Source organism: Pagrus pagrus, assembly GCF_965226575.1.
Source record: "Pagrus pagrus genome assembly, chromosome: 15".
In the NCBI taxonomy this organism is placed as follows: domain Eukaryota; kingdom Metazoa; phylum Chordata; class Actinopteri; order Spariformes; family Sparidae; genus Pagrus; species Pagrus pagrus.
The window spans coordinates 9,420,068-9,445,404 of NC_140199.1; the positions used below are offsets into that span (position 1 = coordinate 9,420,068).

The 25,337-nt window shown below is 40.9% G+C and overlaps 2 protein-coding genes across 4 annotated transcripts in view; one reads left to right on the plus strand and one right to left on the minus strand.

Annotated features, from left to right (window-relative positions):
- Positions 1-524: 524 nt before the first annotated feature.
- On the minus strand, positions 525-7,630 carry sparcl2 (SPARC-like 2). Of its 2 annotated transcripts, none has more exons than XM_084375708.1 (9): positions 7,529-7,630; positions 6,961-7,042; positions 6,281-6,353; positions 5,140-5,251; positions 4,759-4,877; positions 4,517-4,671; positions 3,408-3,520; positions 2,134-2,228; positions 525-1,201 (listed from the first exon to the last, which is right to left on the minus strand). In XM_084375708.1, exons 2-9 carry the CDS (start codon positions 7,021-7,023, stop codon positions 1,146-1,148), a joined length of 786 nt encoding a protein of 261 aa, XP_084231834.1. In that variant the 5' UTR covers positions 7,024-7,042; positions 7,529-7,630; the 3' UTR covers positions 525-1,145. The 2 variants fall into 2 exon arrangements, with proteins under 2 accessions (XP_084231834.1, XP_084231835.1); XM_084375709.1 differs by having other exon boundaries at positions 6,961-7,114; positions 7,529-7,617.
- Positions 7,631-11,238: 3,608 nt separating this feature from the next.
- ccser2a (coiled-coil serine-rich protein 2a) overlaps positions 11,239-25,337 on the plus strand; it is a 55,624-nt gene continuing 41,525 nt past the window's right edge. For both annotated transcript variants that reach the window (XM_084376081.1, XM_084376082.1), the window contains exon 1: positions 11,239-12,064. The gene's annotated coding sequence lies outside the window, so the exon portion shown is untranslated. The remainder of the gene's footprint in view (positions 12,065-25,337) is intronic.

Below are 25,337 nucleotides of genomic sequence, written 5' to 3' on the forward strand. Positions count from 1 at the left end.
CAGCCCCCCCTCATCCTTCAGGCATGGTAAATTTGAAGGCTAATTAGTCCAGAGAAACCAGTCATACCAAAGAACCCACCCCGGGCCACTCTCACATCCTCTTATTGATCTTGTAGCGCCAACACAAGCAATGCCACGCTTGAAAAATCACACGCGAAACAGAGGCAAACAAACAAGATGCAACAAGAGTTTTTTAGAGCAACATGTATTATAGATGGTGCATACATACAAAAAGTCAGCAAGCTTGCATTATGCAAGTTTTTTGACCTTGACAGAGGTCAAGTGTTGCAGATATTCTGCATCATGCTCGGAGATGCTATTTACAGAGTCGAAATGTTTTGCAGCATCGAAACCTTTTTTCTTGCGTTTCCTCTTCTCCTCAGTTCCTCCCGCTTTCTCAGCCATCCCCTCCCCCCCTCACTCTCCGTTCTCAGTCTTTCCCTCATTTCTGATCCATTTTTTATGCATTACTCCATTACTCTCAACTCCCATTTACAGTGCATTACCTCCTCCCATCTTTCACAAACACACTTTATACTTCCCTCTCCTTCCTTCAGTCACTTTGCCTCCCTCCTTCCCTCCCTCCCTCGCTCTCCTCCAGTGCCTTATGACACTTTCCTCTACGTCTCTCCTTCGCCCCCTTTTTATTATCTCTTTGTCTTTTCTCCGGTCACGTCATCTCATGCTAATCTCACGCGTTTCTTTCCCCCCCTTATCTTTACTTCCTATCTAGTTTGTCATTCTGTATACATCCATGCTGCCTGTCCGCACTGATGTCATCCTTCCTTTTAATTGATTATTCAAAGCATGTCATGTACTTTGGTACTTAACGCTGCCCCCAGCTCTTTTACAACTCAAATTTACAAATGTCAGCTAATATAATTAACAATGCAGGCGGTCAGTCCGTCTAGACATCTGTCTCTTTTGAGCACACACATGAATGCACCGACAGCCAGCAGACCCTCACATTTGATGACGTGATAAATCACTAAATTACAAGCCGCGGTACAAAGTCAAACAGATGAGTGAGCAGTGTGTGGTGATGCTGTCCTGTAGCTTTAAAGTCCAGTCACCATGGCGTATGTCGTCTTCAGGGAGTTCTTCACAGTACAAAAGACATGCAAGGCATCATGGCTGTTTTCATGTCAAAGGTTGTTCTCTTTGATTGAAGGACACAGCTTGCGGGAAGCCATTCTCATTGCTGCGGATAAAACCAAAAAACAAATAATTTTTGTTTGAAATGGCCGGCAATATAAATGAAAAAAATAATAATAATTGTACCGTAGATAATTGGCTTTATGGACTTGGAAAAAAACAATAATAAGTTAAATATTTATTGTAGTCAGTGGTCTAACTCATGGTTAATGTCTTAATAATGTCATAAATATTTAAGGGGAACTCAGTGGATGCAAATAATAGCCATAAATATTTTAATCTCATGTGAAACTGAACACCTGACAACATACAACTGAAATATTTGATATCTGAATTTATGCTGCCGATAACAGTCAAAATAAGTAGTGCAACTTCCAGTGTGTATACAGTATACTGTATGTTAAGGGTTCAAAAATTCAGATTTTTGTATGATCCATTCACACATATTCAAATTCAAATTCAAATTCAGCAAGCTCAGTTTGGATTTAAAAATCATTATCATGTCAAAAAATCTAATTTTTATTTTTTTACACGTTGAACGCTCCAACGCTGTTTTCCTGTAAAGCTCCAGGAATTTATTTTGGAATATGAAACTTCACCTGACTTTCCGTCTGCATTGGAGTGAGTGGATAATCAGCTTTCCTTTTAGAGTGAACTTAACCTTTATGTCCACCAACACTGAGTACACGCAATACTGAATTTCCCCTTTAATTAATTAGTTTAATCATCATCCAGGAAATTATTTTCCCAAGGAGAAGAGTTATGCTTTATACCTAATTTTGGAGTTAGCCTGAAGCAACACGGATTGGAGTGATTATGGGGGAACGTGTGTCATAAATTATCCTGTTACGCTGGAAGAAGAAGAAGAGTCCTTGTGTTTCTTCAGTTGCATAAAATACATTAGCAGCTTTTAAGCTCTGCTTCTGATTACAGTAAAATATAACCTCCCGGCAACATTCGGAAAAAGTTGGGACTAACACATGAATTGGTAGAACCAGGCCTCGGAGCGATCCACCAGGCAGGTTGTCCATTCTTGCAGGGTCACCTTCCTGTTCCTGTTACGGTCACATGACCTGCAAACACAGCGCAGTGTAACACATGGTGACCTCATCACATGGCATCAGCAGGCAACAGAGCAATTACAGAAACAGATGCATTCAATCTAACTCTGATGTGCCCATGCAGAAAATGACAGATTAGTCTAGATGCACACATATATGGCATACAGACATATCTATAGGTATGGAAACAACTGCACTGGGGCTCTTCAACAGCCATTGTCTTTCAGTTCACCCTGGAGCGTTATCTCTGAAGGGTACTCCTTCAATTTGTGTTAATCCATGGGCAGCGGGAGACACAGCGGGTAATAAACATTATCATTGCTGGGAATGGCTTGACATTGACACAGCCAGCTCGACTCCCACAAAACCTGTCAGTGCAGACTGGCAGAGAAAAAGGGGGGTTGGGTGGGAGAATGGATGATATAGAAAGGGGGAAAAGACGGATGGATGAACGGATGAGACGAGGGTGAAAAACGACGAAGAGGGAGGCTGAGGATGAGTCTATTTGTAGGGAAGATGAAAGGAAAGTGGGAAGCACGGAAGGCGAAAGGAAGTGCTTCAACATGAAGGAGGAGTAAGATGATGGAGAGTTGTGGTGGTGTGGTCATGAGATCGGAGGGGAGGAGAACACAGGAAGAGGGTATTGGCATGGAGGATGAATGGATGGATGGCGTGCAGAGAGAACAGCATGGTGGGAGGTGCAACTTGGTCACAGAGCGGGGGCGAATGCATCGCGGTGTGACATTTTTAACCCTTGGTGTTTCAGTAATTAGCTGAAAAAATAACATATTGCAAGAGACAGAAGGTTCACATTATGAAGCTTTGTGTGACATAAGGTACTGGTGATATGAACTTAGTGGGCAACACTGTCCTTACCTTATTGACCACTAAGTCACTGTATGGTAAGTAGATTTTTCCTGCTCATCAAATAGGCCATTTAATCATATTTTTTCATGCTACTGGCTAAACACTACAAATGAATCAGGGGTCATAAGTTAATGACATGCTGTGACGGTAAGTGCTTATCACTCTTCGGAAGTCAAAGATGCCAATTCTGCATTTATCCAACTGAGTCAACATATTAATCATCATATCCGTGTATTTTTACTACATATGTATTTGCTCCTGTTATCTAATTGATAAACTCTTGGGAGCAGCCTTGCAGTGTTAGCTGTTGTAGGTGGGACTGACTGAAGGAAAGCTGTAGCACAGTGCTCCAGTGGCATCCTCTTGTAACGCAGCTTCCTCAGGTCCCTGCGGCTCAACTTGCCATCTTTGTTCTTGTCAAGGACGGTAAATCTTTGCTAAAGAGAGAGAGGAAGAGAGGTGAGAGTTATGGTGGAAAAGAAGCAGATTGTTCAACTTATCATTGTTTGCACTGTGGAACAAACATGCATTGTCCGAGTGCTTGGGGCATGGGTCTGTCAGTTGTTCCAATGTCTTTGGTCCAGAACAACTGGATGAACTACCATGAAATTTGATACACACATTCAAGGTCTTCAGAGGATGAATCCTAAAGAATTTGATGATCCCCTGACCTTTCATCTAGCACCATCACCAGGTCACAATTTTGATTTGTTCATGACCAAATACCTGTCTAAGTACAGCCTCACAGAGCTGCTAGCATGGCTGTAGTCTCAAAAAAATGTCTATTTTTATTTGTGATCAAGTTAACATTAATAAAAGACAAAATCCTTCATCACGGAAGATGTATACAATTACCACAAAAATACTTATATTCCAAAACACTGTGTGTTTACATGACTCATTTTTCATGTAAAAAAATAATGCATTAGTCTCCTTTTAATTCATCTGAGGCCAGGAGGTCAAGGTTAAGTTATCCCCTCCATTCACCATCTTAATGAATAATTTAGTGATTATTGACCAAATCCTATTTATACATAGTGTTCTGGAGAGCTCCTGTCTCATTCTGTGGGTGACCACACCGTAAGCAACACAACCTACTTTCCCCTTAAAGTATGTTGTTAACATCGATTTCTCGCCAGACTATCCATGAAGCAGAGTTAGTCTACTAGCCTGACGGTGGTGTCTGATGTCTGAAACAACTTTATGTTGAGTGTTAGGTTACAGTGGGAGTGAAAATGAAAGCCCCTTGGTATATTTTTCTTCCGGCTACGGTTTCTTTAGCATTGCATCTTGTTGTGGGTATTGATTTTTATTTGCATTATCATTAGGTGAGGTCATCGTAGACCATAAATCATGTTTACATCCTCTCCCCTTGGATGCAGACTGTTGGTGTCTGCTGCTTAGGCTCACTTCAAGCGTGAAGTTTCAGCTACCTGAGCAAGTTGTGTCCTCTGGGCATGGCTGAGGCAGCTCTGGGGCGGGGCGGCAGGTGAGTGGGACTTTCCCATACGACTCAGGAGCAGAAACCAGTCCAGGAGACGATATGGAAACTGGCTCAACTCCTCCTCAGTGCATTTAGCCTTGGGGACTGATCAAGAGAGATAACAGAGCTCATTTGGCAGGCGGCAGTGCACAGTGGAAATTGTGTGTAGTATCTAATGCTTCGTGTGTTTACCCAGACAGGGTCCTGTGTGAGCCAGTCCGGTGCGGCGTCTCTTTCTGCAGGCTTCTTTATGCAGCAAACACTCATTCCCATAGGTCCTCCCCAGAACACTGCACACTGGTGCCCTCTGCCTGATTGCATGAGCCAGTGCCCATATGCAAAACTATATGTGTGAATGGATCATACAATGTGCACAGCTAAATAAATGGCTGCTCTTCATGATTTCATCCCAAAACCTTATCTTGTTTTAGTTTTACGTGGGTATTTTTTAACAAATCCAAAGACAGTGAATAATCAACTTTACATAAAGATAAATACATTTGCTGATCAAAAACAGATATTTATCATAATCCCAAACAGAGTGACTTGGTTTGAATGCCATGAAGTATTTACCGTGGACAGGCCTGAGGACAGACACACTTGGGGACGAGGACCTCATTTTCCCGAACTACCTGGCACCAAGATCCCACAGGACTGTGGCATTTGAGCAGCTCACACAGCTTTTCTGAAACATGGAAAAACACCCCTGTGTTTAATTTAGTTTCCTAGTGTGACACGTGTGTGTTTTCTTTGCCTGATTAGAAGCCAGTTCAGATGATCAGTTATTCAGCTCAGTAGTGATTAAAGCTATTTTGAAAGACAGCATGATATAAAATGTCTCATAAGGGTCTGATTAAGATAATGAAATGTCACAGAGTTTTGGATGACAATAAAGTAAGTTGGGAGAGGGAAAAGTGAAGCAAATGAAGGATGTGACATCCACCTTTTAATCACTGCTGCACATCTGTTGTTCATATATGTGACCCAAAATGGAAATACATGTACGTTCTTGGGACCGCTTTATATTAAGGTCCTTGTGATAAGCATTAGTCTACAGGTAATAAGGCCCTATAAGATGCTCATTAACATTGTTTGATTCCAGCCTGGAGCCCTTGCTGCATATTTTGTAATCTTAAAAAAAATCTTGAAAAGCACATAATAAAGGTTTTATTCACTTTAATAAGGTAATTTTCTCAATTTAGATCCAATGGTTGCAAAAAGCATAGTTAACAAGTAATAAATGCAATCAGAAATATGTAGTCATTTTAAAAAGGCAACAAAAAAAAAAGCTTCAATGTTTATTTGGTAAGTTAGTTAAATTACAAGAGACTCATGAGTTTTTTTATTAACTTTATCAAGCTACTAAAACTGTTATCAACTTTCTTATATGAGTTTTAAGAAATTCAAATGTAACAATAGATGTTTTTATGATGCTATTATAAATCATTTTATATAGTCTTATCATAAGTCAAGAAGAATCTTAATAGGACCTTATTAACTATTAACTCCATTTATTACAAGGCCTTTTTTATCAGTAGAAGTGGAAAAATGTATTTGCTGCATCCCATAATGCTTTGTTTTTTGCACCTTGCACTTTGGAGATGGTTCAAATATTCTTGAACAGAACGTACTCTGTCTATAAAAGATATACTGTGTAAGAGACACGCAGCCAGAAAATGCTTTTCCTCCACTGTAATGCACATTAAAATCTTACCTGGCTCTACTCTGCCAATATACGGTCTCAGGCTCTCCTCAGCTTGTCTCTGTTTGCGCTGAGCTCTGCCTCCCTGACACACACACACACACACACACACACACACACACACACACACACACAGATACAGTTTTCTATTATATTCGAAGCAGAGCTGAAAGTATACAAGGCTCATGTGTTTCTTTCTTGTCATTCCAGAGGCATGCACTCAAGAATAAACCTGTCTGTTATTGTAAACCTATAGTCTGAAACTTGATAGAAAAGTCTGTTCTAATCAGTGTGATACATCACAGTTGAAAGGCTCATTATGAACCTTTAATATAAGTAATAATACATGCCAACCTATTGAAATCCGTTTTTAAAAAACACATTAAAAATGTTAAGTATTCTATATCTCATCCATCTCCTGTCATATGCCTCGATTTCAAACTTTTACTTCCAGAAACTTTGTAGTCGACGCCAAAGTCCACATCTGCCCCCAGAAGCCTCCAAGATCAAATGGGAAACAGGTGCAATGCTGACCCGAAAATACTGGAGCCACACCTCCATAACTCTGGAATCACTGTTTTAACACTTCCATTTTGTGCTACGTTATACTTCTACTCCACTGCATTTTGGAGGCCAATATTGTCCTCCACTACATGTATTTGATAACTTAAGTCAATAGTTACTTTACTCACCATGGCTGTAAAAGTGTGAAGACTCAGCAGCAGGAACAGGGCAAAGGTCGCGCTCAGGTTCATGGTTGAAACAGCAAGTGGCCTGTAAGAGGTGATTTACAAAATATGGGACGAATTCTCTCTGATCCTGCAAACAAAGCCGTGGTTGCTCTCTCTGTGGAACATAAGACACGACTGAAAAATAACAAAATAATACATTTTTGGGTCTGTTTCCAGAACCATCATCCCTCTACATTTCGATTTCATGATATCAACTACATTTTAGTTGGAATCTATCGCTGAAGGACTCTCAGATTACCCACATCGTGTTTCATTTATAGATGCATTTTTTTCTTCTTTCTCCTGTGGTGTCATTTACAGACAATTACTCTATTCCCAGCCATCCCGGTAATGTAGCGGGAAACAATGCAGCTCATTGAGTCTCGAGAAAACAATCATTTTCCATCATGGAGGAAACAGAGGGTTGAATTACACTGAGAGGACATCCAGCTTTCAGCTGAGGAAGTTATTACAGTCTAACAAGTCATTTTCTATCCCCCTGGCTGCTTGAAAAAAAGCACCATCTTACCTCTGTCACTCCTTTCTTCTGTTGTTATTCCCTCGTTAGTGTTCTCCTGCTTTTCCCTGTTGCCAGATAGCTTTTCTTCTCCGTCTCACCGGCTCCTCTGAGGCTGTAATCTTTTTACAGCCCTCCTCAGCAGTCTTTACTTTTCTCTTTTCATTTGATCCATCCTTTTTTTTACATTCTTGCCTTATCTAACCCCTCCTCTCTGCTCTTCCCCGTCTGCCTGACTTGATCTCCCTCACATTAGCTCCTTGATTGCAGCTGAGTGCACAGGTATCTGAAATCAGTGCTACTTTAAGACATTGTGCTGTTAAAGGTTGCTGGGATGAAATATGGGAAAGCGCAGGAGAGCGAGAGTAAAAGACAGAAAGAAGATGAGTGGTTTTAATTCAGGTTGGCTCTGGTCCACAGGAAGATTTACAAGCCAGGGAAAACATATGGTCACACTTCTTCTCGCTTTGACACCCATATCTCTCCCTCTCTCTGGCTTTCTCACATTCAAACTCCCTTTTTATTACAGACACACATAAACACGCTAACACACACCCAAAGGTAAACTACACGCGTGTAGAGGGAGAACACTATGAACTGTCAGAGGCAATTATAGGGATAAGGCTGCTCTCTAGTGGTTATCTTTGCCAATAACAGTTTCACAAAGCTGAAAATTATACAATGTGTTTTAAATCAAATAAGTTTTCTGTGAGTCTGTTTTCTCCTTCAAGGAAGGCCATGATTTTGAGAATACTTTTGGTTTTCAAAGTTGGCTCTTTGACTCAGTTTCCTCTTAAAATATTTATTCGGACCATGCTTTAAACATTTTCCCTGACTAAGCTCCTCTTGTTGTGCGGAAGGAACACTGAATAATTGAATATTAAACTGAGGAGACAACACGATGAAAAAAACATGAACTTGCAAAACGAAACAAAACAAAATGTCATTGAAAAAATTGGGTACGTTCTGTCAGTAATGTAGCATGTCAGTGTTCACTTTGTTGTGATTTAGGGTAACTTGTGCAAAGCGAGCAGATGCCCAAGGGGCTTAGTTCCACAAGGGCCCTCGAGGCCTCAAAGTCCATGTACATCAGATGCAGTGACGGGATTTAAGTAAATTTAATCTAGTACTGTTGGCTACTTAAGTACAATTTTGAGCTACTTGACCTAACCTCACACAGTATCTTTACTTTTACTCAAGTATGACTCTTGCCTATTTCTCTTACAAAACTTATCAGATGTTTTTTGCTAATTTTATTAAATTAAAATTAAATTAATTGCAAATTTGACTGGGAATACACCAAATCAAAATATCATCAAAAATGATAGTAAACTTAGTGCAGGTCTTGTTATCTTGTTGTCTTATTATCTTGACCATCTGTTCTGTTTTAATAACTTCATAATAAATTACCACAAACAGGGTATCAACATACGGAAGCCCTAAAGGGCCATGCATTCATACATTTTATTTCCTCTGTTTTCTCAAGATCTCGAGTTATTATCTCGAAATAACAACTGCTGTTTTCCCGAGATAACAGGATAATTTTCTCGAGATCTCGAGATAACGAAACTTTGTTTTCCCGAGATAACAATATAATTAATTCGAGATCTTGAAAAAAACAAAACGATAGTATAGTATATTAAATCATTGCAGGAAACATCATTCAGTGTAGCAATGTCAGAGGAGCAGGAGCATCTCGATCACATATCTTTTCAATCAAGGCCTGACACAGGCTGAAATAGCATTATGCCTTGCTATTACAGATAATATACACATTAGTGTGCGTAATCTAAAAAGACGGTTAGCTTCAGCTATATTGGCGGCGCAATTTAAGTGAGCCTGACGTCGTCCCGGGCGTCTCCATAATCTCAGGCCTATCATATCACAGTCATTATCTCGAGATCTCGAAATAATTTTATCGTTATCTCGGGAAAACAAAGTTTCGTTATGTTGAGATCTCGAGAAAATTATCCCGTTATCTCGGGAAAACGGCAGTTGTTATTTCGAGATAATAACTCGAGATCTCGAGAAAACAAAGTTTTATTATCTCGAGATCTCGAGAAAATGATCCCGTTATCTTGGGAAAATGGCAGTTGTTATTTCGAGATAATAACTCGAGATCTCGGGAAAACAAAGTTTTATTATCTCGAGATCTCGCGAAAATGATCCCGTTATCTTGGGAAAACGGCAGTTGTTATTTCGAGATAATAACTCGAGATCTCGGGAAAACAAAGTTTCGTTATCTCAAGATCTCGCGAAAATGATCCCGTTATCTTGGGAAAACCGCAGTTGTTATTTTGAGATAATAACTCGAGATCTCGGGAAAACAAAGTTTCGTTATCTCAAGATCTCGCGAAAATGATCCCGTTATCTCGGGAAAACGGCAGTTGTTATTTTGAGATAATAACTCGAGATCTCAAGAAAACAAATGAAATTAACTCGTTATCACGGGAAAACGGAGGAAATAAAATGTATGAATGCATGGCCCTTTAGAGCTTCCGTATCAACAGGGGCCCAAAGTTATCTTTTTTTTTTTTTACAAGAGGCCCTGAGATGATTCATCCTTTATTTTAGGGACATGCAGATTACATTTTTAAGTGGTTGCTTAGTTCGGTTATTGCTGTGTTCACAAACCCATGCCAACAGGGGGCCCCCAAGAACTCTTGAAATGTCACACATGACAGGTTGATAAATAAACATACCACAAAAAGTAAGGCAATTTGTGTTTGGTAGCTTTGTTGTAACAATGCTTCTTGGCAATAAATCTTATACCATTGGAAAGCCTGTTTATTTCCCTTTTAAATGGTGCCACATTTCTAAAGAACATGCATTTGTGGGATGAGCAGCAGAGCTGAGTATGTGGGTTGCGCCCATGAAAGATTTGCCAAATCTTCTCTGCCAAACAGCTTATTCTGCTAATGACTCTTGTTTGGTGTCTGAAGAAACAAGACATATTGGCAATTTAACAATTTATTAATTTAACAAACAGGAGCCCACGTGTGGAAGAACCATACACAGCCACAACAGCCTGGTCACACACAGAGCGGGGCTTCTCAGAGACTACCTCCAGAATTTGGGAGTGTAGAGGATGGAATGGCCTGCTAGCAGTCCTGACTGACCTCAACCCCATCGAACACTTGTGGGATCAGCTTTCATGCCAGAGTGACCAACACAACCACGCTGGCTGACTTGCGACAAATGCTGGTTGAAGAATGGGATGCCATCCCACATACTCAGCTCGAAAATTACATGCCCATAATTAACAGAGCCTATCTCTGCAACTACAAGGGTCTATTTGAATAATCAAGGTATCAAAATAAAGGGAACACTTGAAATATTTGTTCAGATGTGTAAGTGTAAGTATGTATGTCACTGGGTCTGAGTAAATATCCGCTCAGGCTTAACGGGCTAACTTGTTTTCAGTGAAAGCATTGTCTGCTGGTCTATTTTGTTACTTTCCAGCTCACCAGTAAGCCATGATAATGGTTGTGTTAGATGTACAATGGACAAACATAGAGCATGGACGATATATAGTCGATATTGGTGGTGCTGAGGTGGGATGGTGCTTAAAGCTGGGGGCGGGGGGGCCCTAAATCAAATACTGCTCAGGGCCCCATAAAGCCTCGGGCCGGCTCTGGCAGTCCCTGTGCCTGTCAGGGTGCTGTCCCATAAGTCGCGTGCACAGAGCACCAAGCCACAACTCATTACGCTCTGACGTCACAACAACGGCTAGCGGGAAGGCTGTAGTTTCCGAGCTAGTTTTGCTTTCTGTGAACGGAGCTGTGATTTTGAATTAGAGGAGCTAAAACACTCAGAAAAACAACCTGACTGAGCGATAAACAGGCGGACCGAGTCTAGAAACGGCACACGGATGTAGGCGAACAGGCAGCCCGAGGTTAGCGGCGCGGTGTCACCCTTTGAGACCCAGGTGACATGTCGACGCTCCGCCCCCGCTGGAAGCGAGAGGACGGTGTCGGAATGATAAACTGCTTTGGGAAGTCAAGCTGAACCACCGTGTTGTGGTCGTACGCTGCGGTTAGTTTGTTCACTGTATTTGCTTTTTTTTGTGAGGATTTCGGCTTTTATTTACGTTCATTTACTGCCTTTTCCAGTCGGCAGTGCTCGGTATCATCAGTTGGTCGGGTGACACTTCAACTAACGGCTCAGTGATAACAGTAGCTCCGGGCTGTTTTTAACGGCAAAGTGGAAGTACTTCATGGAAATGCGAGGAAAACCCCAACAATTTCTGTGTTTATTCCCCAGTCGGCTCGTCTTAACTGTCCAGGACTCAACATAGCGGACTCGTTTGGTACGGAACAGACTTTATAACACGGTAAATCAAGCGCAGTGCTCTTCATTGAACTCGTGTAACATATCGGACTCTTGGCTATGGGCTGGCTATCACTTCATGAATGACTCTTTAACGTGAAAAGTCTGTTTTAACCGGAAAGTGAAAGACTGCCTCTACTTTACAACATGTACGAACAAGTGGACTGTTTGCTGACGCATCGTTGATGCTGTAAATATGATTCAAACGGTTTAATTCAGGTAAGTGCAATCATATTATACATGTATTGGGTTACATAAGCCCTGTTATGATTGGGAAATGAAGAGAAAACAATGGAAGTAAGTCTAGTATTTGGTACCTTTTTTATATAGCAATACATCTACTTATATCTCTGGTTTGTACATAACATGGTAGCAACATACATGATTTTGCATTCAAACTGATGAAGACAACCTAAAACTACTTCTAATGAGGTTAGTAGTGTTTTCTGTGCTGCCCAGTGAGGCAGAAGAGGCCATGTTTTCTAACGTCACAGCATCACCCCCCCAGTCATAACATGCCCTGGAAAGAGTCACTGTACCATGAATGAGTATAACCAGGCCTTTATGTAATATGCATATAAACTGTCACTTATTATATAACACATTATTACCAGAAAATGTGCACACACAATGTAGATTAATTGGAAGAAGTCTCGCTGCTTGACATGTGTCTCACCATGTCACACAGTCTTGTTTGAGATGCACCACTCGTGTGTCTTCCTCATGCACATGTCAGGATTAAAGGGTAACTAAAGATGACTCACGTGCCTTCATGCTCGCTCAGGCAGGAGTTCAAATTTAACCCCGGTTTTTATACCACATAGTGCAGCCTCACATATTCATATTTTTATACCAAACTGAAGTTGCTGTCAGTCAGGTCTCATAACTGTGTGTCTGTGTGTACCATTTTAGGCTGTGATCTGTTACAGCCCAGACAGTGCAAAGCTCCCTGGCATCTACACGCTAGTACACGTTAGGATAAGGCGTGACTGATTGCCCTTAGTGTAAGTGAGATGGACACACTCCATGTGGTGTTCCAGTATTTGGGTGGGGTTGCTTTTACACACACACACATGCAAATCCATGTGTGTGTTCCTCAGGCACCTGTTAGCATAGGTCCTGGAGCGCCACCTTGGCTGAGGGTGTGTTTACAATCTGATTCCCCCCAACAACAGCTGAAGCTCTCCACTGTACAGCTGAAGACCCCCCAAACTGCAGTTTAAAATGTGAGGGTCTTTCCAGACTGTGTCTCATGTGTGCCCTAACCATCAGCATCATTGTTGTTTGTGTATACACATTATACACATTACTATGCATATAGTAGTCATTCCAAGACATTGTCGTGCCCCTTAAGGGCGACCTTGAGGCCATCAGATAACATTTTAAAGTGTGCTTGGTTGTATGTTGCTAAAACAGCACAGACAAGCGTTGAGTGATTTGTATGACAATGCCAGAAATCACAGACTGAAAGGGAGCAAGGTTGGTATTAAACAGCTCCTCAGACTGACAGACACAAGCTGTCTCCAGTCATCCTTTCCACTGTATGTGTTATATTTACTGTATATTGAAATTTGTCTCTGATCATGGCATTTCCCTTTCTCATTCTAGTTCTCTCCTCTATTATCTGTAACTCTTTGTTTGCACACGCTCTACCCTACTAACTACAGTTCAAAATCAATGAGGGATCTAATAGGCAAATGCCCACAGATGAGGTCATTCAGGATAGTTCATTGTGCTTGTTTACATGTGTGTGGTGGTGTTGTGCTCAGTGCCAACACTGACTTGATTTGACTTTGACTTTTCTCTGATCCTCCTTGCCCTCTTCTCTCTCTGTATGCGGCCTATCATTAGAGCTATACTTAGCCATGCTTATCAGTTCTGCCATTGCCTCGGTAAGACCACAGATGTGTCAGGGCTTGGAATAGCTAGGCGTATAGCAGAATGTAGACACAGGATCTCAGATTATCTGACACAGGGTCAGATACTGACAGCAACTTTGGGCGAAAATTCCCTTTTATGATCAGGAAATGCCCTTAGAATAAACAAAACGGCAGGCAAGAGTGCTCTTTACAACTGATTTTCATGTGCCTGTGGGATGATTGTCTGAAAACAACTAACCCTAACCTGAAGTAGTATTCATTTACAATGCAGCCAATATCTTATATGTTGAATAAAGAAAAATGAAAGATGGCACAGTTGAGGACAGTTACGGCCCCATTTGTGTTATATGTGTCATGATTTGTTAACTTCTTTATTATATCACATTATAGGTTGTATACAACTTCCTTGCTTTTTTCTGTTCTTTTAAAATGAAGTATGGAGAGGGCTTTGAATGCTGAGGAGTGTTTTTGTCCGAGAGTCCCTCTGTGTTTTTTCTCCAAATAGTGTGTTTGCACAGGTGTCATTATGAACACAATGCAGGGTGGTAGAAGCAGGTGCATGTATTGGCTTGATGATGACGGTTATTGTCAAAATACAATCAACAGTTGTTGAAATACATTTTGACTTGTCATTGTAGAAAAGGCAAATGTGTTACTAAAAACATTAACGATAGCTCTGCTCTGTTAAGGGTTTCAGTCAGTCATGTCAGTGAGCAAGCACCTTGAAACTGAAGCGGCTGATATTCAGCTATTCAACTCAACTATAGTAGGTTATGTTAACCCAGAAAAGAAAATTCAGTCATTATCTACTCACCCCAATGCCACTGGAAAGGCGGGTGAAGCATCGTAGTCCACAAAACACTTCTGAAGCTTCACAGCAAAACAGAATTGCAGCATTCTCCTAAACAGCTGAAGTAGATGGAGACTTAAACAATAAGAAACATCCGGAAAAAACATTAAATGGCTCCATACAGCTCACCCTGTGTAATCTGAGTCTCCAGAAGCCCAAGATCGCAAATTAATTCATTAGGACATTATTTATACCCTTGATGCAAAGTCAAGCTCGTGCAACCACTCCAGACAGAGTGTGCACTCATACTTTTAGCTTAGCAGTTACAGTCAAGATTTGGGCTTAAAAACGTCTTTTCAAATCAATTTGGGATCTCTGGGTTTCCAGAGACTTGTGGAGACAATTTTTTATGACAAGTCTCCATCTACTTCAAATATTTAGAAGAATGCTGCAACACTGTTTTGCTGTTTAGCTCCACAAATGACACTTCACCTGACTTTCCCTACACACGGAAGTGAATAGATATTCACAGAATTTAATTTTTGGGGGGATTTTGAATAGCTTTGAATAGATTGGAAGTATCTCTTATGTAATTTACATCCCACCAAATATAGATCGCTATGTCGCAGTCATCAGCTTTGTTGAAATATAATAATGTGCATAATGTAAAGCCACACAGGTGTTTTCACTATGTCTAAATCAGACTTCTTTTTGTGACTGTGTGGGCATGTACAAAAATGCGCTTGATTGACATCTTCCAACTTCGAGCTCCATCCAATATGTACCTGACCTGAGGCCTGATTATCTGTGAAAACACTTGTGTTACAGAATTTAGTATGTGAAGCAGATTTCCTGTCTCTGCTGTCATTATATTTCTATTGGCAGCACTATTTGAACTGCATGCTATTCCTATATTGAGAGCAGAAGCATGTAATATTCAGTATATGCCTCATCAGGTGTCGGCACTTGCCATCATGTCAGCTGTCATTGTGGCTCATGTCAGTTGTAGTATGTACTCCTGCCTCATCTGGTTCCTCTGTTTCTCATTAACTGCATTAAGCTTGCACCATACCACGTGACAGGGTCACTCTCCTTAAAACCTCTACATCTCATGCGCTAATCCATTTAGTAAAGCTCTGAGTCATGTGATATTATAGAGTCTTTTTGTCCTTAGGATCAGCCATATAGGACACGAAACGAGCTGTAGACTGAGCTGTGTTGGAGGGTGAAAGTTTGCTCTGCACAAACACTTCTGAGTCACTCTTAATCACCATATAAATCTGTTCAAAATGGTGTTTTTGCTCAGACATAATGGCTCGTTTCCACAGCACTGCCCACTTAATAAAACGTCTGAGTGTCTCTGTTCTCATGTTACTGTACCAGTTTCATTTGGCACGTCACCTCTTTTTGGTCACTCAGCACCACCATGTCTTTGCCACTACTAAACTTCCATTTCACCCTGGATAATGTGAAATTTCCTGTGACACACTTGTAGTGACATTTGACTCAATTTTTACATCCTGTTCAAAGGCAAAAACAAATGTGAGCCTATGCATTCACCTGCACAGACAGGGAGTTGATAGTCAAATGCTGATTTTGCATGCCAGGCTCTGCTGAAGTATTTGTGAGTCAAAGAAAACACAACACTTGCTTTATCTCTTGTGTGCTGCAGGGAATCAAATCCCCCCAATAAATTTAATTCCAGAGAAAAAGAATAAATTCTCCCACACATTTCACCTCTCTTTTGTTAGATGTATCAAACAAAGGCTGAAGTCTCAGTCACGAAGAACGAAAGGTCACTAAAGGCCAAAGCGTGAACTTTTTTGTCTATCAAGGCTGCGGTGAGCATGTGCAGGAATTTACTCTTTTCACTGGAATTCAACAGCAGTATCTTAAAACACTAACACTTGTTGTGGGTGTGTTAAGTGTTAGGGTCCCTTTCTGTGTTCAAAGCAATGGCAGTTGGCAATTTAATGGCAGAATCAATCAGTTTATCCCAGAAGGCTCCTGAGGTGAATAGAAAGGTTACTCGATTGTATCAGACAGTTTTCTGGATAGGTTCCCATCTAGTTGCATCAGTTGACCTAATAGCTCTCAACCCTGTGAAAAATCGGACACAAAGCCATGGCACTTGATAGATGTTAACCACCAACTGTGGCCTTATTTGATGTTAGGAGGCCTTGTTCTCTCTGGCTTCATACATTATGAGACTGTTTACTGGTTACTGTACAAAAATGTGCTCCCTTAGGAAGAAGTATAGGTTGGGGTAAGCATTTGTTAAGAGAGACATTGATATGTTGAATGGAAAGGAAGGAGGCACAGGAAAAGATGGAAGTTGAACATAGAGGAAGTTGACCTAATACCAGTGTATTGTCCATTCACAGAGGATAATCCACAAGGAACATGATCTATTAAAAGCTTAGACTGTGTTTCATATTTTGGGCTTTAACCCAGACTCTTTGTCATGGAATAATTTATGTTCATTTTCTTAAAGCCACATCTCTCGCCTCTCAGGACAGGCCTGTGTTTTGCACTGCAACCTGTGGCAATAAAGAATGGCTAAGCAGCATAGCTTACATCAAAACAAACACCCAATAGACAGCACATTGGATAGATAAGATGGAGATGTTTTAATTAAAGTTGCATGTCAGTCTGATAGCTGTTGATATAGGAGAGAGAGTGAAGTCATTGTTTGGTCAAAGAAAATAAGAAAAACTTGGTAAAGGGGTAAATGTATGCAGTTGGTCATGAAGTCTGCATGTGACTCTAGTCTAGTTTCTGTGTTAATGGCTATGTGTGTGATTGTGGTCATGAGTCAACATAGCATGCTTATAAACGATTTATCTTTCACTTAAGGAGCTTTTGTAGCGTTGCTTAATCCTGCACATGTGCCTCTACTTGTATATGATTAAAAACACGACACTTACCTAAATGTGATATTGTGCTTTATGAAAATGTTATCATGCTGTCAGTCATCATTTTCATAGAAAATATTTTCATGTCTGACATCATTCAGGGAAGGTAACTTTGCAATCTTAATAACAGATCATGAAATATGCTTTCAGTATAACTCACTTCCTGTGTGCTGCTGATAAATGTTACATAAAGCTGTCTTTTATGACCTTTGACAGTTGTAATGGCTTTACAAGTAAAGCTGGAGTCAGTAATGTTTTTATATTTTTTATATTGTAAATTTTATTTTCATCAAATCAGATGATTACCAATAATGCTTACACTGTTGATCTCACTGAGAACCAACACTTTGAAAGTCAATGCAGCTCTCAGCCACTACAGACTTACTTTTATAGTTTGCTGAGACATTAAACATAGCTAACTCATAAGCTGAGCTTGTGAAATCACACAAACCCTTCTCTTCTATCCTGTCCTACATGAAATAGCTGAAAGCTGAAGGAAGGAATGAAGGAGGACTCCTAGGAAAGTTATCTCAGAAGTTGGCAGATAGGGCTAAAATGTTGGTGAATATTGGTCATTGGACAGGAAATCAGATAAAGGTCTTAAACGGGAAGTCGATGGTGTCATTTTTCTGCTGGATGCTTCTGCTCTTTGTTAACATGTCAGTTATAAGCTAAAGGCTTGTTGGGCTCAACTTTCTTCTCTCTAACAGAGGAGACAGAGCACTTAGAGCATTTTGATTTGAAAGGTCTGTAAGGTCAGAGATTGCGGTTGTATGAGTCATATCCCTCATCCAAAGCAAATTGTCTTCTTTAACCAGGAAACATATCAGCCAATCATGCTGTAACACTGACGTGAGCGCACGGTTCAGGTTCGAGACAGTTTGAACCTGCAGACGGACTTTGAATAAGCATCGAAGAGGAGGATATCATGCTAATGCACAGGATTACCAAGGAAGGCGAGGTTATTCAAATATTAGACATTAACCTCACATGTTTTCAAGTGCTTTGATTGGATGAGCTGACTAAACCTAAAAAGAAGTTGGTGTCGCAAAACCATGCACGTGTAGTAGAAATTTAAACTTATTTTGGGGCAAAGTCACCAAACTTTTTAAGGGTTTTTTTATTATGAACAGTGATTCTATGTTGTATTTTTTATGTCCATGTGACCATTGAAAGTGAAGTTATGGCTCTCTCCCCATTCATTTAGATAGCTGGTCTTGTTTGCACAAAATTACTGCCCGGTGGTGTTGCCAAGGTGGCTGTCGAGTGGCAAGACATGCCTTAAAGGTCTCTGCCACTACCTACAAAGGGAAAAATAACTCGGCAGCATATCAAAACTTCTCTGCTCACCTGATTTAGCTCTAGATTAATCTATTGCTAGGCTGTTGCTCCACAAACTGATTAAAACCCAGTAGTGCATTACTTACCTCATTATGTGACTTAACTACTGAACCAACAAATGTATATTCACAATCAATTTCCCCTAAGAATCTGTTGCAAATGCTATATTAGTGATTCTCAACCATCCCAGCATGGAGTCAGTTCAGCTGATCTGCATTTTTGCTCAAACTTGAGTTTTATCTTCCAACTAAATTAATACATTGTCGGCAGCAGTTGTGTGATATCCCACCTGTGTGATCAATCAATGATATGATGTTCTGTGGTGTCAGTGAAGTTTGATTTGACTTCAAAAAGAAAAGCAAGCCTCGGGCTGCTGTCCTCCCTGCCTTCTGCTTCCATCTACATAAACGGCTCTAATGACCTTGCTGACAGTGATTGACACCTGCGCTGTTGCCTGGCGACGCTTCATCAGCTTTTCTCAGCCCTTGTGGCCAATCAAACGGTGAGAATTAAGTTGTGCTGTCAAAATTCACTGCAGTCTTCTCACAGTGTGGTTCAAGTAAAGGTCATATACACGAGAGGGAACAGCTTCTCATGTGTCTGTCCGTGCATGCCATACACACACACTTAAAACTGTAAATGGTAACGCTGTGAGAGGAGTGGTGTTGGGAGAAATGCGATTATGTGATGAGAGTGTGAGCATCTAGGCTGCTGTAACTGTGATGATAATTAGATTTATATAAGTCCCACCAAAACTACTTATACTCAGCATCAGGCCTCGGAAAGAGCGCAGCAGAATCATTCTGAGGGATGAGTCAGGGCGGATGATGAGGACTTTTTGAGGGGGCATTTTTGTCGTGACTAGTCATTAGGGTGACTCATTTTGGTTCAGACTTTATTTGTCCCTATCTTGTTTGTGTGTATATATCTTAGATTAACGTAGAGTAAACGTAAATTTGAAGAGAACACCAACATAACGATGTGTCAAACAGCTGATTTTGATTGAGGCTCAATATAAAAGCTTAAGTAGCCCTAACAAACCCTTTTTGGTAGCTGATGTGGGTTGGATCAGACTCCATGCTGTGATTTATCTCAGCATTTGACACTTACAAACAGGAGATATTGAGGAAATGGCAATGCTTGTATGGCTTTACTGCCGTCACTTAACAGAAAACGGTTGACTGAGTGGAACCAGTGTGCTGTCAGCCATGAAATGAGTATGGGGAAATTGAATTCACACTGACTCTTTAAGAGAACAGCAACAAATTCCTCTTTACTGGAGTCACCTTTCATGTGCAGCTGAGTGCTCGGTAGGATCTGCTTTCTTTTATTATCCCCTCTGGTGATCTCATGACATTATAGGGCAGCAGCGTGCACACTGTAAATTGCCACTTTAGCTTGTAGATACATTTTCTCGTGTCAGGAGCATTACTTGGCTTTAGTCTTTAGACTTTGTACCATGTTGTGGTGCTGCTACAAATAATTTATTTTGTACTAGAAATGAGCCTTTGTAATGTTTTTCTTTTCTTCTCTTCTCTTGGTGTATTCTCCCAAAAGCTCTCCTTTCCCCTTGAAGCACACTGAGTGGGACTGCTAAAAGATGCCCTATCAAATATTAAACGCACCCATGAAGGCTCTGTCTCCACCCACACACCCATCCACACACACACACACACACACACACACACACACACACACACACACACACACACACACACACACACACACACCCGTCACATGACACACAGGCACACATGCAAGGAGAGGCAGCAGGCAGATCAACCTCTGATGAGCGTCTTCCTGTTCCTGTGCTCTGTCTCTTCTGGGCGCTGCCTTACTTTCAGTTCAGATGATGGACGAAACAAAGTGCAGAGTCACTTGGCAGGGTGTAGCTCCTATTTTAATGGGATGAAAATGATTGGACTTGTCAACATAGGTTCACTGAATTAAGGTAATATTTTCTAACTTTTCTGTGCTACATTATGGGAGAATAAATGCAATGTATGTATTGTGTGTATATACATGTATTTATGTGATGTGATGTGTCTGTATGCATCTGTGGTGTTCCTGTGGATGTTGTCACACCTCAACTTTCTCCACCTCTCTCCACTTCCTCTGTTGCTCTCTGTCATTTGATCTACCAGAGTTAGTATACAGCATTACCAAACCCTCTATGCTGTCTTATTGGATTAGCATCTCTAAGCATCACTGCAGCTCAAGCCAGTATTGCTTTCACTCAATACACATTAGCCTAGCGTCAGTGTTGCTTTCATCCCTGTCTCATTCTATTAGCCTGCTCTAATGGCACTCTGTTAATCTCTTCAGGGAGAGAGCTGTGGCCCACTATTGCCCCTGTCCAGATGACTGGCCCAGTTATTACTCCGCTGAGACACTGGACTCTGCCAGTGTACAAATGAAGCTGCACTTTGGTTCAGATGCAGTAGCAGAGGAGGTTAACACGAGCCCTCTGACTGAGACAAGAGGGTAGCTAGTCTAAGATTGTGGTTATCTATGTGTGTGCCTGGGGTGGTCCATTTTTCCTTGAAAACAAATCTCTTGTCTCAGAGTAGAGCCCGCTAGATGATAGGTGTTATGTAACTATTGATCCATATAATTGATTGGTTCGGCACTATGAAAGACAGATTTACCAAGATGGACATAGGGCAAGTTGCAGCTGCCTTCCACATCATGCCAAGTGCGAACCAGTACCAGATGAGAGGTTTCATCTTTTTCTAGCTCACTCTATCCATCCTTCCTGTCCCTCCCTCCGTGTTTTCCCCCAATGTATCTTCCTTTCTTCAGTTCTTTTAATTTTTTTAGCTTGAGCACAGTCCATGTGGACCTGAATTGCTGATATATCCCAATCTTGCAAAAGCTACTTTCTATTTTGCATGTTTAATCTCTGCAGTTACAAACACTGCTTTTGCGTTAAGGAAGAATAAGCTAGGCAGGAAATAGTTAACTTTAAATAAAGTGACCTCAGAAAGTACCCAACAACACTGACTGTCTCTGGAAAAAGAGAGATTTTAAAAACAAAGTGGTCCTTTTTGTTGGCAAAGAAACATTCAGTAATGTCTGAGATTGTAAAACTTTGCACAAAGGTGATATCCTTTGTAAATAAGTGTAAAGAATATCAATGCCTTCCAGGGCTACCCTCAGGAAATTGTTTGTAGATGATGTTATAAAAATATAGCCACAGTCATCTCTTTTTCTTTTCTCAAATGTTGTGTGAAATAGAGCTTTTCTTTTTGTCTTTTCTTTTTTTATGTTGTGAACAGAGGGTGACCCTTGTCTGACATTCAAGACTGTTTTTACCATATTATCAATACAAAGATGGCTAACACACAGTAACTAAGCGACCATTTCTCCCAAAGTTGATTTTTATACTGCAAACATAATGAATATAGGTAAACAACTTGCAGGAAAGCAGAAAAATTCATTAACAGTCTATAAAAGTGATGTTGTGCTTTGGCTTGTGGCAACAAGGTACTCTTTTTTTTTTTTTGATATCATATACTGTTTTTTTTTCTCAAATACTTTAGAAAAGGAGATTTTTTTGGTCAGGCATTCCTTACACCGCATCCTTCTCAGGTGTTCCCACAGTATGAATAAAGTCAAATAAAATTCTCCCCTTAATAGATCTTTCGAAATCGAATGAAGGAAAGCTGAGAGAGCAAGGATGGATGTACCCTGAGTTGCTGCTGCATTGAGAGATGGTGCTGAGGCTTTGTACTGATAGGGAGCTATGAGAGTTGGGAGATGGGGACAGACCGGCTGTGGGGATAAACAGCAGGATAGGGGATTTACTGTGTGTAGTAGAACACCTCCATTCATGCGTAGCCCCAATGACCCAATAGATCATAGTCCTGGGGCTGTCGCATCCTATCTGCATCCATCCTGTTACTCCTGAAGAATGCATCTCTGCAGTGCGTGTGCAGTTCAAAAGTGAAAGCTTTGCCAGAAGAGCAATGAACGACTGCACTCTCGCAGATCCAATTTTTCAGCCTTCCTGTTTCTCTGCCAGGTGCTTTCTGTCTGGCTATCCTCTGAGTCGGAAATAAAGTAAGGCCAAACAGACTCACTGGCAGGCAGACAGAAACTCCCTGTCCCCTGTATGACAGAGAGTAAGAAAAGATGTCATCTCACTTTCCTGCTCATTTCACACACAGGGATCACTGCTGAGATGCCAAGTTGTAGGTCTAGCAGAAGGTCTCTCTATGCCTGAAGTCTTGTCTGTCCTATTCAAACTCTATAACAGTATGTCTCTCTCTTTCTGTTGTCCTTTTCACCTCCCCTCTTTTACTTGCTGTCCTTTCTTTCATTGTGTTTTTGCATTGTCTCTGTTGATGGGAACGTAAAACAATGGAGAAACCACATATGATGTTGGATGTTAATCTTGGCTGTTGACCTTTCCATAACACTGACAAAACTTACAAAAAAGATATATACATATTTTTGCTGTTGATCAGTAATGGTGAGCCAGAATAAAATGAATGATTGCAGTATGCATAATAAGCTTTATGTTTTCATTGTATGGCAGTATATATTATATATATATATAGGGATTATATCCCTGGATTAAGTTATGTCGTCCTGGAACGTTTTTCTTTACATTATTCATCCCTTCATGCTATCAAGATTTTCTTATATTGTTTCCTATGCAGTACAGAGCCACAGAAAGTACATTGCTGGCCTTGGTTTACATGGGGTTTAGTGAAGGCCTTGTACTTGATGTTAGTGAAGTGCTGGGATATTTATTACAGAGTTATACTCTGGGGGGAAGGGCACGCTCTCAGATCTGAGCATTTGACAGATGGCTAACATGGTTTACTGCCCTACCTCTGAATGTGTGTCAGTCAGTTAGGCTCTTGTTGTTTATTTGTGGTCCTCTTGAGCTGACCTGTGTGTTTTTTTTTATTTTTTATTATTAGTATTGGGCTGGGTATCAACCATATCTGCAGCCCCGAGTAACAGAACCATTCATTCACAGAAATTTAGCATGTATTAGGTCAGATTGTTTGTCTTATTATCTGATTCTTTGACAAGCTTCAAGTAATCATTTTGTGAAAACATGTTTGTTTAGGCAAATTGCATGTGTGATTGTTTCTGTTACGAGCAAACATATTTGGAACAATTATCCTGATGCACACGTGATGCACACACAGATGTTTAACTTCTAATATTACTGCAGTGTTATTATCAGGGGTAATTTAATCGGCATTTGGTTTGGCATTGTCATCAAAACTTGTGTATCGATTGGGCACCAGTGCTGAAAAATCAATATAGGCATTACCCAGCTTTAGACCGGGGCTGTAGTGATGTGACATTAATGATCTACTACTGTAACAGGAACAGTTCGTGATGAAATACAGTAGCTCTCAACCAGTTTACCAAGGCACCATGATTTGCTGTAGAACCCACTTTAAATGTTGCTTATATGGATAGAAAGTAATTGTCATATTGAAATGTTGATTGAATATTTTGAGATCCAATGACATCTCTCTTGTCTACCAAGCTGGTAACTTAAGTAAAAAGCAACAGAACAAAAAAAAAAAATCAGCACTACAGACACACATCTTCCAGTGGCTCTGTGATGAGTGAGATGACCCAGATGATGAACATTTTAAACGGCAGTGTGTGTGTATTCGCTGCGTTGAAACAGCGATCTGACACTCTGGATATGAATGAAACTTGAGAGGTTCTGAGGCCATTGACAGTGGCGAAAACCCCCCACATCTAATTGCTCCCCATTAAACACACATAGACACACACACAGTCACCACCCGCTCCCCGGGGCAAAGAGGCTTTGGTGCCCTGCTTGCACATGCTGACCTGATTTTGTGTGTGTAACTGTGTGTTTTTGTGTTTGTGCTCATGTGTGTTTATGGAACAGATTAGAATGATGGCATAGCCATAGCCAGACACTTCTGTGGCAGTAGTGAGTGTGTCTCTCTGATTGTAGACACGTGTGTCTGTGCATGGGAATGTGGGGCAGCATTGTAGGAGTTTTTTTCTTAGAATAAGAGACCGACATTGTAGCACAACACCCCTCCCCCACCGCTTACAAAAGTTGAGTGGATTATTGCTCCAGTATCTGCCTTTGTGTCTCTGTGCCAGTTTGTCAAGGGATCCACCCACATGGGAGAAGCTGCTTGATCTAGGAGCAACAATACAGCAGGCATTTCTTAAAAGTTAATTACTATTTGTGAATATTAATATTAATTGAGGCAACAATAGGTTAAAATCCATTGGGATCGAGTCTGCAGACTTCCTCGTGCAGATGGGTCACTTTCTGCCAACGGCACCCACCATCTGGATCTCACTAACTTTTCTATTCATAATCTTCCTGCACTAGCCAGATGGATGTAACACGCAGGTGCACCACCAACACATGTACACTTGTCACATGGCTGATTGGAATTGAATTAATCTAACAATGAGTGAAAGGAAACGGCCCTGTGTTCTCCCTCCATTGGTTTTTACATGCTGTATATCCTCCATTCACTATTCACAGTATGCTGGCCACCTGCCCAGCACTGGTTTCCCCTTGTCCCCCAGGCGTTGTC